General features: G+C 38.7%; 1 protein-coding gene across 4 annotated transcripts in view; it reads left to right on the forward strand.

The window, feature by feature from the left end:
- The window catches only part of GPAM (glycerol-3-phosphate acyltransferase, mitochondrial), a 33,293-nt gene extending 21,701 nt beyond the window's left edge, over positions 1-11,592 (forward strand). For 3 of the 4 annotated variants that reach the window (XM_065638694.1, XM_065638691.1, XM_065638695.1), the window contains exons 16-22: positions 312-576; positions 1,048-1,190; positions 2,768-2,845; positions 5,845-5,985; positions 6,724-6,913; positions 7,024-7,082; positions 8,262-11,592. In XM_065638694.1, coding sequence (XP_065494766.1) covers positions 312-576; positions 1,048-1,190; positions 2,768-2,845; positions 5,845-5,985; positions 6,724-6,913; positions 7,024-7,082; positions 8,262-8,378 — 993 coding nt within the window. In that variant the 3' untranslated portion in view covers positions 8,379-11,592. The remainder of the gene's footprint in view (positions 1-311; positions 577-1,047; positions 1,191-2,767; positions 2,846-5,844; positions 5,986-6,723; positions 6,914-7,023; positions 7,083-8,261) is intronic. The other variant, XM_065638693.1, reaches the window with a different exon arrangement.
- The last annotated feature ends 3,319 nt before the right edge of the window (positions 11,593-14,911 follow it).

Raw genomic sequence — 14,911 nt, forward strand, 5'->3', positions numbered from 1 at the left:
TGTATCTCTAACATGTTCTTAAAGAACAAGTCAGGTCTCTGCAGGTTGTGAAATAAACCAAGAGATGAACAAAAAACTTGGATTCCCAAATAGATGCATGACTTTAAAACATAATTGCATATAAGTAGAAAGTCTGTGGACTATTTTAGCAATATTTCTGTAAAAGAAAGTTTTCTAATACTGCTGTTGTGCTTTGGATTTTTGAAAATTAATGGCCTGTTTATGTGTTTGCTGTATACACGGTTGTGTGGCTTACAGATAAACTCCTGTGCAAAAATTGTTTCACTTTGTGATTCCGATTTTATTTCTAGGGAACTGATCTTTCCAGGTTGGTAGAAGATTTCTTTTCCATGAAGGAGGAGGTCTTAGCCCGTGACTTTGACTTGGGATTTTCAGGGAACTCAGACGATGTTGTCATGCACGCCGTCCACTTGTTGGGGAACTGTGTAACCATCACCAACACTAGCCGAAACAACGAGTTCTTCATCACTCCCAGCACAACCATACCTGCTGTCTTTGAACTCAACTTCTACAGCAACGGAGTACTTCATGTGTTCATTAAAGAGGCCATTATTGGTATGTGTTGGGATTTACCAAGTAAAGTCTTTCTTGTGACCCATGAAGTCAAAGTATCTGCACGGCCCCACGACCCTGTTCCCCTTTCTGCTTCAGCCCATGTTTACCCTAACACAAACTACTTTAAAGTAAACTTGTTTTTTGTTTATGGAATGTTTCCACTCATTTTTTCCACTATCCTTTATCTTTCTTGGAAGTATTTGTGTATTGGTCACTGCCGTGGTCAAGGCACCATCAGAGTGTTGAGCCAACGTGGCAAAACCTATGCTTTGGTCATGAATATTTTCATGAGATTTTGTTTCAATCTGACAGTAATTGGACACAAATGGAATAGTGGTGAATTCTGGCTTTATTCTTCAATTGCATGTGTAATGTTTGACTGCTTTTAGTCCTAGAAAGAGACAGACATTTTAAGTTTGCTATAGAGCTCTTTGGAAAAATAAACTTTGTTTATGCTTGTTTCTGCTTTAGCCTGCAGTCTTCATGCGGTTCAGAGTAGGAGGTACAGAAATGGTACCAACGGTGCTTCTCCCAGTTTGATTAGTCAGGAACACCTGGTCCGAAAAGCTGCCAGCTTGTGTTACTTGCTTTCTAATGAATTTACTGTATCTTTGGTAAGTAATTGCATTAGTTGTCCATGTTTCAAACTTTTGTTCTGCTTATAACTGCGCATTACTTTAAAATGAATTGATGCTTTCTTCGAGTGTCACAGTTCTGATATGTTCCCTGCAAGTACAGTCTGACGGTAATGGGTATCAAAAGATTGAATGTAATTTGAAAAAGATAGATGGTGTTCCTGTTTGCTTCAAGGAAATGTCTGAACATTTGAACAGATGTAGTTCCATCAGAACATTTCATCAAAAAGATGTTTGGCCTAAAATAACCTGCGAATGAACTTGCCAGACTCCTGTCATTACCTTGTTACCTTGCAAGGTGCGACAAAATGTGTGGATGGGGTGGCGGGGACACAGGCTGAGCACAGGGTGCTGCTCGGGCAGGTGCCCACATGGGCGATGGAGGCTGAGCCTGCAGCGTTCCTGCTGCGCTGCCTTCAGGTCTTTCCTGAGGAAGAAAAGCTGCTCACTCTGTCAGCTTCTCACAACTCGAGGCTGGGCATTTTAATGCCTTCTAAAAGATTTTATGTCCCTTACATCATTACAACATCACAACTGTATCTGCATTCTGCCCAAACTATTTAAATAATTTTTTTTTTTTTTTTTTACTTAAACACGAGTCTTTGAGAGTGCCCAGCTCACATGAGTTTGCATAGATGATTGGAATTATGCTGGGAACTAAGGCTCCAGATTCTAAATATATTCTTAATTTACAGAGGAGCGCAATAGGCACAGTATGCCACACCTAGTACTTAGTTTTAAACATGGCCTGACTTTTTAATTTGTGTTACAAAACACTGAAGAGAGCTGATGTTCTCAGTTTTCAGACACTCTGTGTATTTACACTCTGTATACTTGCAATTTTACGTGCTATATGTTTTTTTCTTATATGTAGAAGTTACTTAGAATTCCAGAGGTTCTTGAATTAGTTCTTAAATTTGCACACATTTCTGACTTGTGCCTTTTTAAATTAAGCATAAGCCAAATGTACTATTTTTGTCTGGGCAGTAATGTAGCTCATGTGGTGTGGTTTTTTAGTAGTCTTATCCTTCTGTTTTCAGAGTTAATAACTGACTATTATTTTTTTAACTTAGAAAATGCTTCCTACATGACTGTGAACAATGTAAAAGAGGTTGGTTTTTTTATTCAGAGTTTCAAAACACGTAAGGGAGTCTCTTAGAAGTGTATTTTCCTTTAAATTCCAACTAAATCACTGGTATGAGTCTCAGTGTTTTTAGTTTTATGACTATTTTGTTCCAGAACTGTTAACGAACTGAAATTTGGTTAGAGGTGATTAAAAGGGGAGAATATTTAATGTGGTTTTCTACCAGTGTAGTAATGCATTTCTTCAAAAAGTTGGCCCAATTGAAAATTCTGTATTTCACTGTAATTTTTCTAATGTCTGCCAGGATAAACATAAGAATGGTACATTGGGATTATGCTGGTAAATGTTTAATAACTTGCTTAAAGGAATAATACTCTGTACCTAAGACATTTGTAGTGAACAGGGAACTGGTTTTGCTATAATGGAAATAATGGCTGTGGTGTTTTCAGTGCATTTCTTTTCTGTTGTGCAGCCTTGCCAGGTGATATATCAAGTTTGCCACGAATCTGTGGAAAGGCTGATACAATATGGCATTCTTCTGGTGGCTGAGGTAAGGTGGTAGAGATACTAAATGAGATTTGTTTCTTGTACTTCATTTTAGCCATTTAGTTCTGAGTCGTCTTGTAAATATATGCTGTTACTGAACACTTGTAACAAGTAGTCCAGAACTGATACTACTTCATTCCTGCCTATATAAGCATCAGACATTTTATTGCAGTCATCCTGTGATGCTGTGAATGACCCTGTGTGTAATTTCATGGTACCATTAAGCCTACTAAGCAAGACATACTTTATACTGTCTTGTATTAATCTATTTACTGTCTTTGATTTATCCTCTTATTGGGGCACTTTCAAATTGCAGCATAGCTGCATGGATGTTTATTTTCTACTCTAACGGAGCAGTAGTCCAGATCTTTTGTCATTCTTTGATTCCTTTGCATCAATCTCAGAATTATTGTGAACCTCTTCTGCTGGCACAATGTCCAGTTTCAAGCATGAGCTGGTGGTGCAACCTGCCAGAGGTGACAGTGTAAATAAATCCTGCGGACTGAGGGGCAGCTGGCTCAGCACACCTTTGCTTCCCAAACTTTTTTGTGTGCAGCAAACAAACCTTGGTGCCCAGGAGGAAGCAAAAAATGTAAAGAGCATGTGGAAAAGAGTTATAGATTTGGCTGCTTTCATCTTGCAGCTCTCTGTTTTCAAAAGAGGCCAGAGCTGCTTCTGGTGTATTTGTTCATGGCCACTGCTTCACTCTGGTCTTGCTGCATGCCTTTTGACACATGCTTCTGGTTTTAATACATGCAGCCATAGGTACTATTTACTTGATACACCTGGATATTAAACATTCTTCTCCTTCGGAATTACTACTGCTTGGTTTTTATCTGAAGTACTGACATGTTGTCATGCATTAGATTGTAATCATTATTAGATAAATTGAAAAATGAATGCTCATTAGAGGATTAGGAAGAAACCTGTTTGTTCCATGCCTGGGGACAGATGAGGAAATAGGTGTGGACAGCAGTAGATATGTACCTCTGTCTACTCAAGCATTAAACCTGTCTTGAGGGTTCTTCTGTAAGTTTCAGTTGCTGAGTCTGGTACTTTGCTGTTTATAGCTGGGATGTAGCTAGCTATTAGGCAGTATATAAATATCTGTCTATGTTGTCTGATATACACCACCGGTGCAACACTTGAATCCTTTAAAAAGGAGATGTATTCAGTCAGTAAATTTTTTTAAACTTCAAAAACATCTGTACGTGCCTGCTTCTTTTAACTTATTGTGAGTTGGCATAATCAGCGCAAACACTGTAAGCAACAGTTGTTTCGTAACTTCAGACAGATAGGAAACGTTTGTGGGCTTTTTACAACCTCTTCTCCAATAAAGGTAGCTAGCTTCTGCCCCTTCTAATTATTTCAGTTTACTGCTGACATTAACATATTGATAAATTTCCCATTAAATTGAGCTTGATTGATCCATTTTTTTTTTTCTTTCCAGTTCTTTTCCTGTGATTCTAGTGTCTACTTCAAAACCTAAGAAATATTCCTAACACATAGTGATCTCTTTGGTATTTTTTAAAACTTGTCTTGTGGCCTTTACTTTGTTCAAAATAAAACACTTGATCAGAGTGTAAGATTGGAAGGATGTCATTCTTAATTTTCTGCAGAGGCCTTTTTCTTTGTCATGCATATGATGACAGTAATCACATCTCTGAAGTATCTTTTTTCCATTTGCTTTTAGTCTTGCTTGATTCGCATTTCTGAATGGAATAGCTGTATTTGGAGGGGTCTTTCCTCAGTGACTTAGAACTGGTGACCTTTGAAAAATATTTCTGTTCTACTATTTTGGGCAAAACAAATAATGGTGAATGATTGACACTAAGGGTTCCCTTATTCTTTCAAGTGTATGTTTACTGTCTCTCAAACTAATTTCTGAAGATGTGTTGTTGAAATTGAATGTCACATCAGACATGGATCAGTCAGGTAGAGTATTTCTGTTGCATCTCAGTTACTGTACACCTGAATTTCTGACATACCTGCATTATTGCACAACAGAACACAATCACTGCTCAAGTACATCTGGTATGTACGTATGTGTCGCTTGTGCTTATTGTCTCTGGCAGATTACCTCACTGTGCCCTTGCAAGGGAACTTTACAATACTATACAACTTCACAAAGCACTTTACTAACTAATGGTTTTACTAAAATAGTTGATCTTACTAAATAGATGAAAAGCAAACAATAAACTCTTTTCCCCTCACAATATTCAAGTTAAGAAATTCCAAGTGGCATTGCAGACTCGTCTCAAAAGCCTGCAGAAATGTATATTAGTACATATATTAGACATCTACCTGCTAATAGGTGTAAACCCGTGTCTTGCTCTGAGGGTGGACTACTGTGGGGCATTTGTAGGCTAAACTTGGATGATGCTCGTCAGGGTGATTAGCGGAGGGGAATTGCTGTGATGCAGCAGGTGGAGGGGTCTTAATGTCTCAATGTAATAAAGGTTTAAACATTTTGGGGCCTTTGTGATTAAAACTGGCTTATTACAACCAATAGCTCGCATGGGGACAAATACAAGAACAGCATCGTTAGAGGTAGTGAGTTACCACTCCCAAATAGCAATTTGTGGCATTCTGCGTTATTGAGATTTTAGCTATTGTAATATAATAACACAGAGTTTAATACTCTGTCTGTAAGGCCACAGTAGTACAGAGGTTAACAACATCCACATCCAGAGAGCAACTCGACTTTTTGTCCTAATGCAACTGAAAACACTTTCTTGGAAACTGCTACTGCATGGCCTCTGGTAGGAATATTCAGCAACGCTTGCTAAGATTCTCACTTTTAGGTTATAGGCAAACTAAAAAACAATCTTACTCGCCAAATGTCTCTCCTCTCTTCTATCTCAACCCTAGGGTCTCGCCTGCTTTCATTAAATATTGGTTAGTGAATGGACTGATTAAGTCAGATGAGATGATAAAATAAATGTATTTTTTGCCTGGATATGGGGTTTTTACCTATTTACCACCTTGTATTTCACATTTAAGCAGGATGATCAGGAGGATGTTAGCCCCAGTCTTACAGAGCAGCAGTGGGATAAAAAACTCCCTGAGCCATTATCTTGGAGAAGTGATGAGGAAGATGAAGATAGCGATTTTGGAGAAGAGCAGAGAGATTGCTACCTGAAGGTAATATTCTCCTAAGGCTACTAACATTGAGGCCTGTTGCAAGCGATATAAACTACTTCACTAGCTTGGGACGGGTAATGATTTTTTTTTTTCTGATTTGCAGTGTTAGTCTGTATTTTGCTGGTAAGTAACACCTTTCTCTGCTTCCCATGTGGAAAACAGCTGAAGAAACATCAAATAATCTTACAGGGAGGTGGAAGGGCAGTGGTTAGTGTCATGAAAACTGATAAAGGCTCAAGTATCTTGGCGTCTAAATGTTTTATTCTTTACTAATACTGCACACTCTAAAAGAGGCATATCTGGTTTATATTTTCAGCCTAAATTTCACTTCATAGATTGATCATGTTGATTTCAGACATGACCAATTTTCTCACAGGGCTGACACAAACGCTCTTTAGGGTATCTTACTAACACTCGGAAACTTACGTCTATCTCCATGAGTGTATGGCAGCCCTTCTGTTGGCTGCAGAACAGTGTGCTGTCTTTAATTTTTTATTAGGAAAATAGTTATTAATATCCTGGAGGAGAAAAAAGTAGCATTGATTTGTGATGTGCAGTGCCCATTCTGTCCCTTGTGGTAAACTGCTCCTTTGCTATACTTCCATAATGAGCTGTGCCCCCATATTCCTTTTTGTACTAAGTATTATTTGGGCGGCCGTTTTGCTGTGTGCTGTGTTACAGGTTGTTTCATTTTTTCTGCTAATCTCTGTCACTTAAACTCTGATTGCCCTTTCTCAGGTGAGCCAGTCTCAAGAGCACCAGCAGTACATCACTTTCCTGCAGAGGTTGTTGGGACCTTTACTGGAGGCATATAGCTCTGCTGTCATCTTTGTGCACAATTTTACGGGTCCCGTTGCAGAGTCTGAATATGTTCAGAAGTTACACAGGCACTTAATAAGCAGGACAGAGAAGAATGTTGCTGTATATGGTATGTTTAACTGGTTTTGGAACTGGATTTGATTCATTCTGATCCTCTTAGAACAAAATAGCCCAAATTCAACTGCAGTTTGTTTATCTCTGGGTTTTCTTTCCTTACAGCTGAGAGTGCTACCTATAGTCACGTGAAAAATGCAGTGAAGGTCTTTAAGGAAATTGGGGTAAGTGTTCAGTGATCAAATTTGGAGACTTTTAAGTTTCATTTTAATAATCAGTGCAACTTTGATAATTCATGGAACCTGTTCAGAGTCGGTATAAAATCCGTGAATGTATTTGTGCACATGTGTCGTGGGTTTTGAGCATTTTGCTTTCCTTAAGGCTCAGGGCTTTAGGAGAAGAGCACACACTGCAGAACACAGCACTTCTTGCCCCTGAGAAAGCCTTTGTGGATGAGGGCTAGGCAAATAGGCATTTCTATTCACAGCAAATTAAGTTTCTCTGTTCTAGTCCATCTACTTGTTGGACATCAGTGACAATGCTGGAAGGCTGAGAGCATCCTCTGTGCCTTGTGACAGCTAAATATAAGTTTGAAGGACTACTTAAATGTAAAAGTTTTATTTACTGAATTTTGGCTTAGCAGTGATTGATGCTCCAGCAGAACCATCCTAATAGACCTCCAGTGTCCACCATGAGAATACAAATCATCTTTAAAATAACACATCAGTTTTGCTCTTTTTCACTATCATTTTGAATCTTAAACTGCCTATCTAAATCTTGCAAATGAAGAGTTCCTTTCACCAGAATGACCTGCCTTCCTGAATGCCGGATGGGATTTAATTTTGAAATGATCAGCATTTAGGCAAAGTATTGCTAGACAGGAGTGTTGAAGTCTTTGTCCTTGAATTCTGCTGTGTTAAATAATTCAACAATAGTTAGCCTATAGTAAGGTAGCTTCCTGTGGACTGTGAGAGCTGTGAAGAAAGCACATACCAAATCCATCATTTTAATTCTAGTTTGTTCTACTGTTGGAAAAGTGGAACTAGACAACATCTGCTGAGCATCTATTCAGAGCATAACATCTGAATTCTTGTTTTCAAAGTGCTTACACTTTCAGTTCTTCTGCATTTTGAGTGTGTGTTTTATCCCTCACTGTTGGGAGTTGGCTGTTTATCATACATTGCTTATTTCTCGGTTTCTTTTCTTCCCTACCACTTGAAGGGCTTCAACATTGAGTGAACTTGGATGATAGGCGTTGCCATCTAAGCTGTCAAGAAAGGGGGGAGAAATAAAAGGTCTTGTAAATGAGGGCAAATTTAGTAGAGACCATAAACCTTTCATGACAAAAGAAAGGAGATTACTTGGATGTGGTGATACTCACATATATTCATGCTGTGCTTTAGGTTTTCAATCAGACGAAACAAAGACGAGACATCATTTTGGAACTAAGCACTACGTTCCTACCTCAGCGTAACAGGCAAAAACTACTGGAATTCATCATGAGCTTCATGATATTATAGACCACATATAGCACCTCTGTCCAGGGATGTCAGGACAGGTTTTGAGTCTCTGTCAAAGCCTGGGGACATTTGCTAATCCTTCAAAGTGTAAGGTGCCACTGTCTGGGTAAGGCCTTCTCTGACTTGAACTACTGGAAGACAAGTGCCTTCTTATGTATGCATTTATGGGTTTCTTACAGTCCTGATCCTGTGGTAATAACAGTGATACTCAGATGACACTTTGGATACAAGTAATTAAACATGTTGCAAAAAATAAGATAAATTATTAGAATTAGATTTAAAATGAAGAGTGAAATTTTATCAGTGTTATATTTTAAATATAAAGACTGTGACAGATGCACAAATACACACATTTGTGATCTGTAGCTAACCCTGAGATCTTGAGTTTAGTGGCAACACAGCTTATGGCATAAACAAGTAACTTCTGTTCCAATTCAGTTTTATTGTTTTAAATAAATGGTTTAAAATTTTTGCTTAGGCAATTATGTATTTCATGGATAAAGCCATAGTTTTTGATAAATGTTAACATAAATGCCAAAATTCTAATGAGAATAACAGTTATGGACATCTAAGAATGATGATCATGTAGCAGATGATTGTGAGAAACATTGTTAGCAGGCACACCTTGCACTGTTAGAGCTGTGTAGTGCGGTGATGAATTGCACTCATCACTGTTGTCGTGAAGAATGTGAGAGTAACGTGCTTGTTTTTATTATGGCATCTGTCATTCAGCCAGATGAAAGTCAGGAGTAAGTTGCCTGAATGTGAGTATCTTGTGAAATCATAGATTATTATTTAATTGAAAAAGCTATTCAGTTAGTTTTGTTTTGTTTTTTTTTAATTAATAGGATGTCAGTTTTGCTTTTTCTAAAAGTGGAGTAAACACTTGATTTGGTGAAATAATTTTTAGTTTTGGCTCTAAAAATTTCAGCAATAACTTCTGCATTTCTTTGAAAACAAGTGTTCGTATTCTGTTCTGTTGCTGAGCGGATCTGAATTCGCGTGAAGTAGTAGTCTAGAGAAACACAGAAATATCCTAAACAGTGTACTTTTGACTCTGATCTAAATGAATTACAAAAATTCACAGACAAAACTGAATGGTGAATAAATCCTATCCTGTGAAACAGCACTACGGCCTTGCGATTTGATCTCTTTGCATGGAGGACTTGCACTGTAGACTTCATCTTCTCTTCGTGTAAGTGGAGATTAGATCGCAACCTGTAGTCCTGTATTTTAGTACAGCTGATCTAGCTGAAGCAATAACTTGGTGGTATGTGCAGCTGGTTTGCTTGTGAAATGTGTTTTTCCTCATTTAGATTACCTTCTGTGTGAGGAAAATCAAGCAGTTCAATTACTACAACGTTGCTCGTCATTCTCATGTCCTGCACTTGTGAGCAGGAAATCCCCAGAACTTCATTGTGTAGTTTCTGTTGCTGAACATAAATGTGGAGAAGCAAACTTGAATCCCAGCATTTGCACTGTTATGCCAGCACAAAACTGATGCACACACTTTGAGTTTGTGGCCAAGGAGCTTGCATTTGTACTGCACATTTGTCAACAAGAATATTTCTGTAAATTTTTTTATTAAATGCTATTAATATTTGAAACCTGCAATTTATAGTTTATTAGCATTATACTGTTAGCACTGTGAGATGCATGTGTTTTGTCACTAAACCAGGTGCTCTACAACACTTAAAGAATTTCTGAACCAAAGCTACGTTAATACAGATAGAAACTGACCCCAGGGTCGCTTTTGTTCTTACATCCTTCTGTTGTCTCAGCAGGATAGTGACTACATCGCACATAATTTGTTTTGTGAAGTCTACTAGCTATTTAGAAACCAGTTTCATCTCATACTAGCTAATGTGCGTTGTTTGTTAACCTGATGAATGCTCTGTACAATGGTTGTTGCTGATGGCTTCCATTTAATGTCAGAAAAAGACTAGGTGCTTCTGAATAACGAGCTCTCATAGTTTACTGCATTTCAGTAAATCTGAAGTGTACTAACAGTGAAAATTGTACATTAAAAAGATGTTAAAAGATGAAGCAATATGAAGCAAACAAAACTTGACTCATTTTATTAAGAATGTTCTACCAACTGATGTATTACTTACTGTAAAATCCAGGAGTACTGTGGTCACTGGAGTGTTCTGGCTAGGTGTTGCAACCTAGGTAACGTATGGCTTCCATTAAAAAAAAAAATCAGTGAGTTGGTAAGATAATGCATGTGAATACACATTAATGAATACATTTAGTATGCAGAGGGAGGGGGCACCTTTAAAACGGGCTTGGTTTTGTGTGAAAAAAACCTGCATGTGAGAAGTTAGTATTATGAACCATATGCCACTGGAAGCCTTTGCATTCTGCAGCAAGTGTGTATGTATACATATATATGCAAGCGTGTATGTTATGACACACAACAACTATGCTTTTCCCCGAAAATAAAGCACAGAATATAAAATTATCAGGCTGTAACAGTCAAAAACTAAAACCAACACTTTTGCACTGTATTTACACCTTCAGTGTCTTCTGATTTTATTAACCTGTCATGTTTCCCTTGCTGATAGAATGCCAGGTTGAGTTAATTTCAGTAAAGTTAACCAGTAATGAAGAAAGGATTGGCCCTGAATTACCAGAAGTGTATTTTAAGACTCTCCTCTTACACAGACTTACACGAGTCTCTTCATTCTTTTGACCGCATTACTCAGGTGTGCAAGTCTTTTTGGGCCAGGATCTTTCATGATATGAGAAACTTAATCTTTCCATATGCATCCTATAGGTCTCGCATTTTTTAGAGTGATGGAAATGTAGAATTCCGCTTCCCATGCTGCCACAGATACCCAGGCCCCCCAGGGGTCATAGACTTGTTAATACATTTACTTTCTACTCACAATGACATCAGAGACAGACCTGCCTTCTCTTTGATAGTATAGGGCTTTATTCATCAATCTTTGATTAGGAAGCATGTACACACGTGCTCACCTGGCTGCCTGCTCCACAGACAAGTGTCAGAATCACCATGTGAAGCAGGTTGAGCTGGGAGCTGATGTAAGATACTGTTGCTCTTGTGTTTCTGTGCTAATGAGCCTGATACTGCTTCCTTGAGAATGTCACCACGTTTTACCTGTTATGTGTAATGCTGTGTCTGTTGTAGAAACACAGAGGTGTACTGGAGTAATTTTAATAAATTAAACGGTTTGCTAATGACATTTAACGAGCTCTTCTAGTGTCTTTTGTTTGCGTGGTTTTGGGATTTTTTTGTTGTGTTTGGGTTTTTTGTTGTTGTTTGTTTGGTTTTGTTTGTTTGGTTTTGGTGTTTTTTGTTTTTTGTTTTTTTTTAAATAACCTGCTAAGATAATTCATTTGATAACTTCGTCCCATTCCACGTAGTTTCTGAAATAAAATGTTGAAAAGCCTTCATCGTAGATCTGTCTCTACCAGTCTATGTGCTGGAGCAGAACTATCTAAGAAGCAGATTGAGGTGACAACCTGACTCCTGAGTCACCGTCTGTTTTTTTGTTGCAATGTGGAGGTGCCATTTTGCTTCTGTGTCCCCAGCCCCACAAGGCTCTTGGACGTGGCTGCTTCTTTTATAGGCACTAAAAGTTCTGTTGCTTCACAGGGAGAGCTGGGTCGTTCCAGAGTCTGGGATGTCTCTCTGATACTGCAGACTGTCCCTTCTCGTGGCGATTTCCAGCTGACCTGGGGTGCAATAAGCACCTGTCAGCAATTCTGACAGCGTCTGGCAAATGTGAATCAATTGGAGCAGGGCGGTAATGGAATAAAACCTGCACAGATGATCATTACTTAAATTGAGAAGGAGGGATGCTGCTTCACCCTTCAGAAAAAAAATGAAAGTTGTAATCAACCGATTCTTTAAGAGGCCTCTAGCAATGTTCATATGCAAGCAAGGCTTGACTAATTGACAACTCTAGGCTGAGGCAGGAAACTAAAATTCAATTATTGACAATAGCTTGAATAAAACCCAATTCTTACGGGTGATGACCTTACGTGTTATTCTTTCTGTAAATGTCTTCCTATTTCTCAGTCTTTTAAAATCCCAGGTGTCAGATAAAGCACTTATCTCCGGTTTTTGCTTAATTCAGTTTTCTTGTAATAAAAGCTTGTCAGGCTTATTTAGAAGGATCACTTGATTTGAGCGCTCTGCTTTGTTCCCTCTTATGGTACACCAAGTTTTCAGCAGCCCTGCATTTTGAAGGTAAGATCCACACTGATCTGACTTGCTGCTTGAAACATTTATTTTTTAGTCTTTTATAGATGTTCATTGTACTTTGCATTTGCTGGGTGAGACCTATTGTCCTTATTAATTCTTCTGTAAAGCTGGCCCGCAGTGTAATTGTCCTTGAAGTATCAGAGTTGATGCTGTCATTAGAACAAAGAACTTTCTTGCTTTTGGGAAGAAACGTATGAAATGTTCATCGCTGCATTTTATGCTGGAATTCAGACCTGAGAGACCAGAAATCCCGAAGAGATTTATAGTTTTCATCTGTCATAAAGCATTGACAGTTACGGAAACAAAATGTATTTAAATAATTATCGTAAAAGTATTAGTTATACAAATACATGTGTATGTGATTATGCAATGCAAAATTTCAATAGAAGATGCATGGAATAATTGCTATGAGTAATTCGCAGAAAAAGGATGTTCTCCAGCATAGTAATAATACTGGTTCTTAACCTGATAGTATTTGCAGTCTCTTGGTCTGAAATATTTTACAGAGTGACAAGCTGACAGACAAGGAAACCTAGACATGGAGATTTGATAACGCGTCTAAGGCTATGCATGGGTTAGTCACAGTTTTGTTCCCAACTTACGTGTCACTTCTGATGCTGTCTTGTATTTTCACTAGCAAGTGATGGTAGTTTGAGGAAGGCTGCATATATACAGGTACTAAGTGGATTTTTTTTTTTCTTTCTCCTTAAAGGACAATTCACAGTTGGAAGAATTATGGAGTGGAAGAATTACTATTAGTAGTGGACATGATTCTACCAGCATCTGTTCTGACTCTTATCTATTCAGTATCTTCATTAGTGACCTGGGGAATGGAAGAGAGAGTTTGCTCTTTACATTTGTAGATAACAAGATCTGGGAGAGCCGGGTAGTACACTGGAGGTTCTCGTGATCCCAATGGTAATGATACATTTTTGGACAGATCTGAAGGCAAAAAGGCGAATCATCCAGTGAACTATGAGGTATTACAACTGAGAGGAGAAAAAACAAATGTGTGCAGGCACAGGAGAGTCAATAAACTGGCTGTGTAGCAATTCTTTGGAGAAAACTCCAATTTACAGGTAGATCACAAGCAGAACAGGACACAAAAGTGGTGTGCTGTTATAAAAAAGGCAGATGTCATGCAGAGACACCTTACACCTGCACATGAATGACAATCACAGGGCAAAACTTCCCAGTCCATTCAGGTTGATAAGGTCTCAGCTGGGACACCATATTCTGTTTGATGAGCTCTATTTCAAGGATGATATGGGCAAGATGGAAGGGGAAAAAAAAAAAAAGGCTTTTATTTTCTCCCTTGTGGAAAAGAAGAATCTGGATTATTCCCTAGATATGGGAGTACCCAGGTTGGATGAAAGTAGTGAATTTAGTCTTGAGTTCCAGTGAAAAGAGTCAAGTCAGATACTGTACAGTCCCTTTACTGTGAGTATGAAGAAGCACTGAAGTAGATGGCCTGAGCAGGCTGATATTTCCCTTGGTCTGGCTGTTGGGTCCCTGTCGATTGTGCTGTGCTGGGTGGTGGAGAGCAGGATGTCGGGACGTGTAGTGCTGCCTTCCAGGTCTGGATGCCTTTTCTAGCTGAAACAGAAATGTGTTTGTGCAGAAGCAGCTGGGTCAGGCTGCTCTGGTGATCTGTCTGGCTCTTCATTTCCGAATCCCGAGATCAGGAGCAGCTCTAATATAAATTATGCTTCTTTTTCCCTATAATCATTCAGGAATAAAATACATGAGGGCTTTATTAATATTGTGTAAATTGTTTGCTTAGTGTCTCTGCTCGTCAAAAAGGACATAGAGGGCAAGCAGTGATCAGGAAAGGAATAAACCAGATAATGTCACCTTGCCATTGCACTGCATCTTGAGTGTTGCGTGAGCATTTTCATGCAGAGATGTGTAGGAGCCTCCTATGTCTGCAGTGGTAAAATCCCTGGTGACTGGAGAACGGGTGAGGAGTCCTGCCCCTGGCATTTTCACCTTCCAGACTGTTCCTGGCAGATCATAGTAACAGATTACAAATTAACCCTGTAATCTGTTAAGAGATTACAGTTGAACTCTGACCCTGCTTTGGAAGTGCTGAAAGCCGAGTGGTATTTCCTGAGTTTTGGCTTTACTGCTGCCTTGACTATTGTGTTATCTCAGGAGTTCTGGCTCCAGTGATCATATCTATCAAGAAGAAAACAACAACGTTTGTAAATGCCATGGAATTGATAGTAGCACTATTTTAGCATAATGTATTTTCTTTGGAAGACTTTCCAGGATCCCCAAAAAACACTTCAGCAATCTC

Source organism: Caloenas nicobarica, chromosome 7 (assembly GCF_036013445.1).
Source record: "Caloenas nicobarica isolate bCalNic1 chromosome 7, bCalNic1.hap1, whole genome shotgun sequence".
NCBI classification, from domain to species: Eukaryota; Metazoa; Chordata; class Aves; order Columbiformes; family Columbidae; genus Caloenas; species Caloenas nicobarica.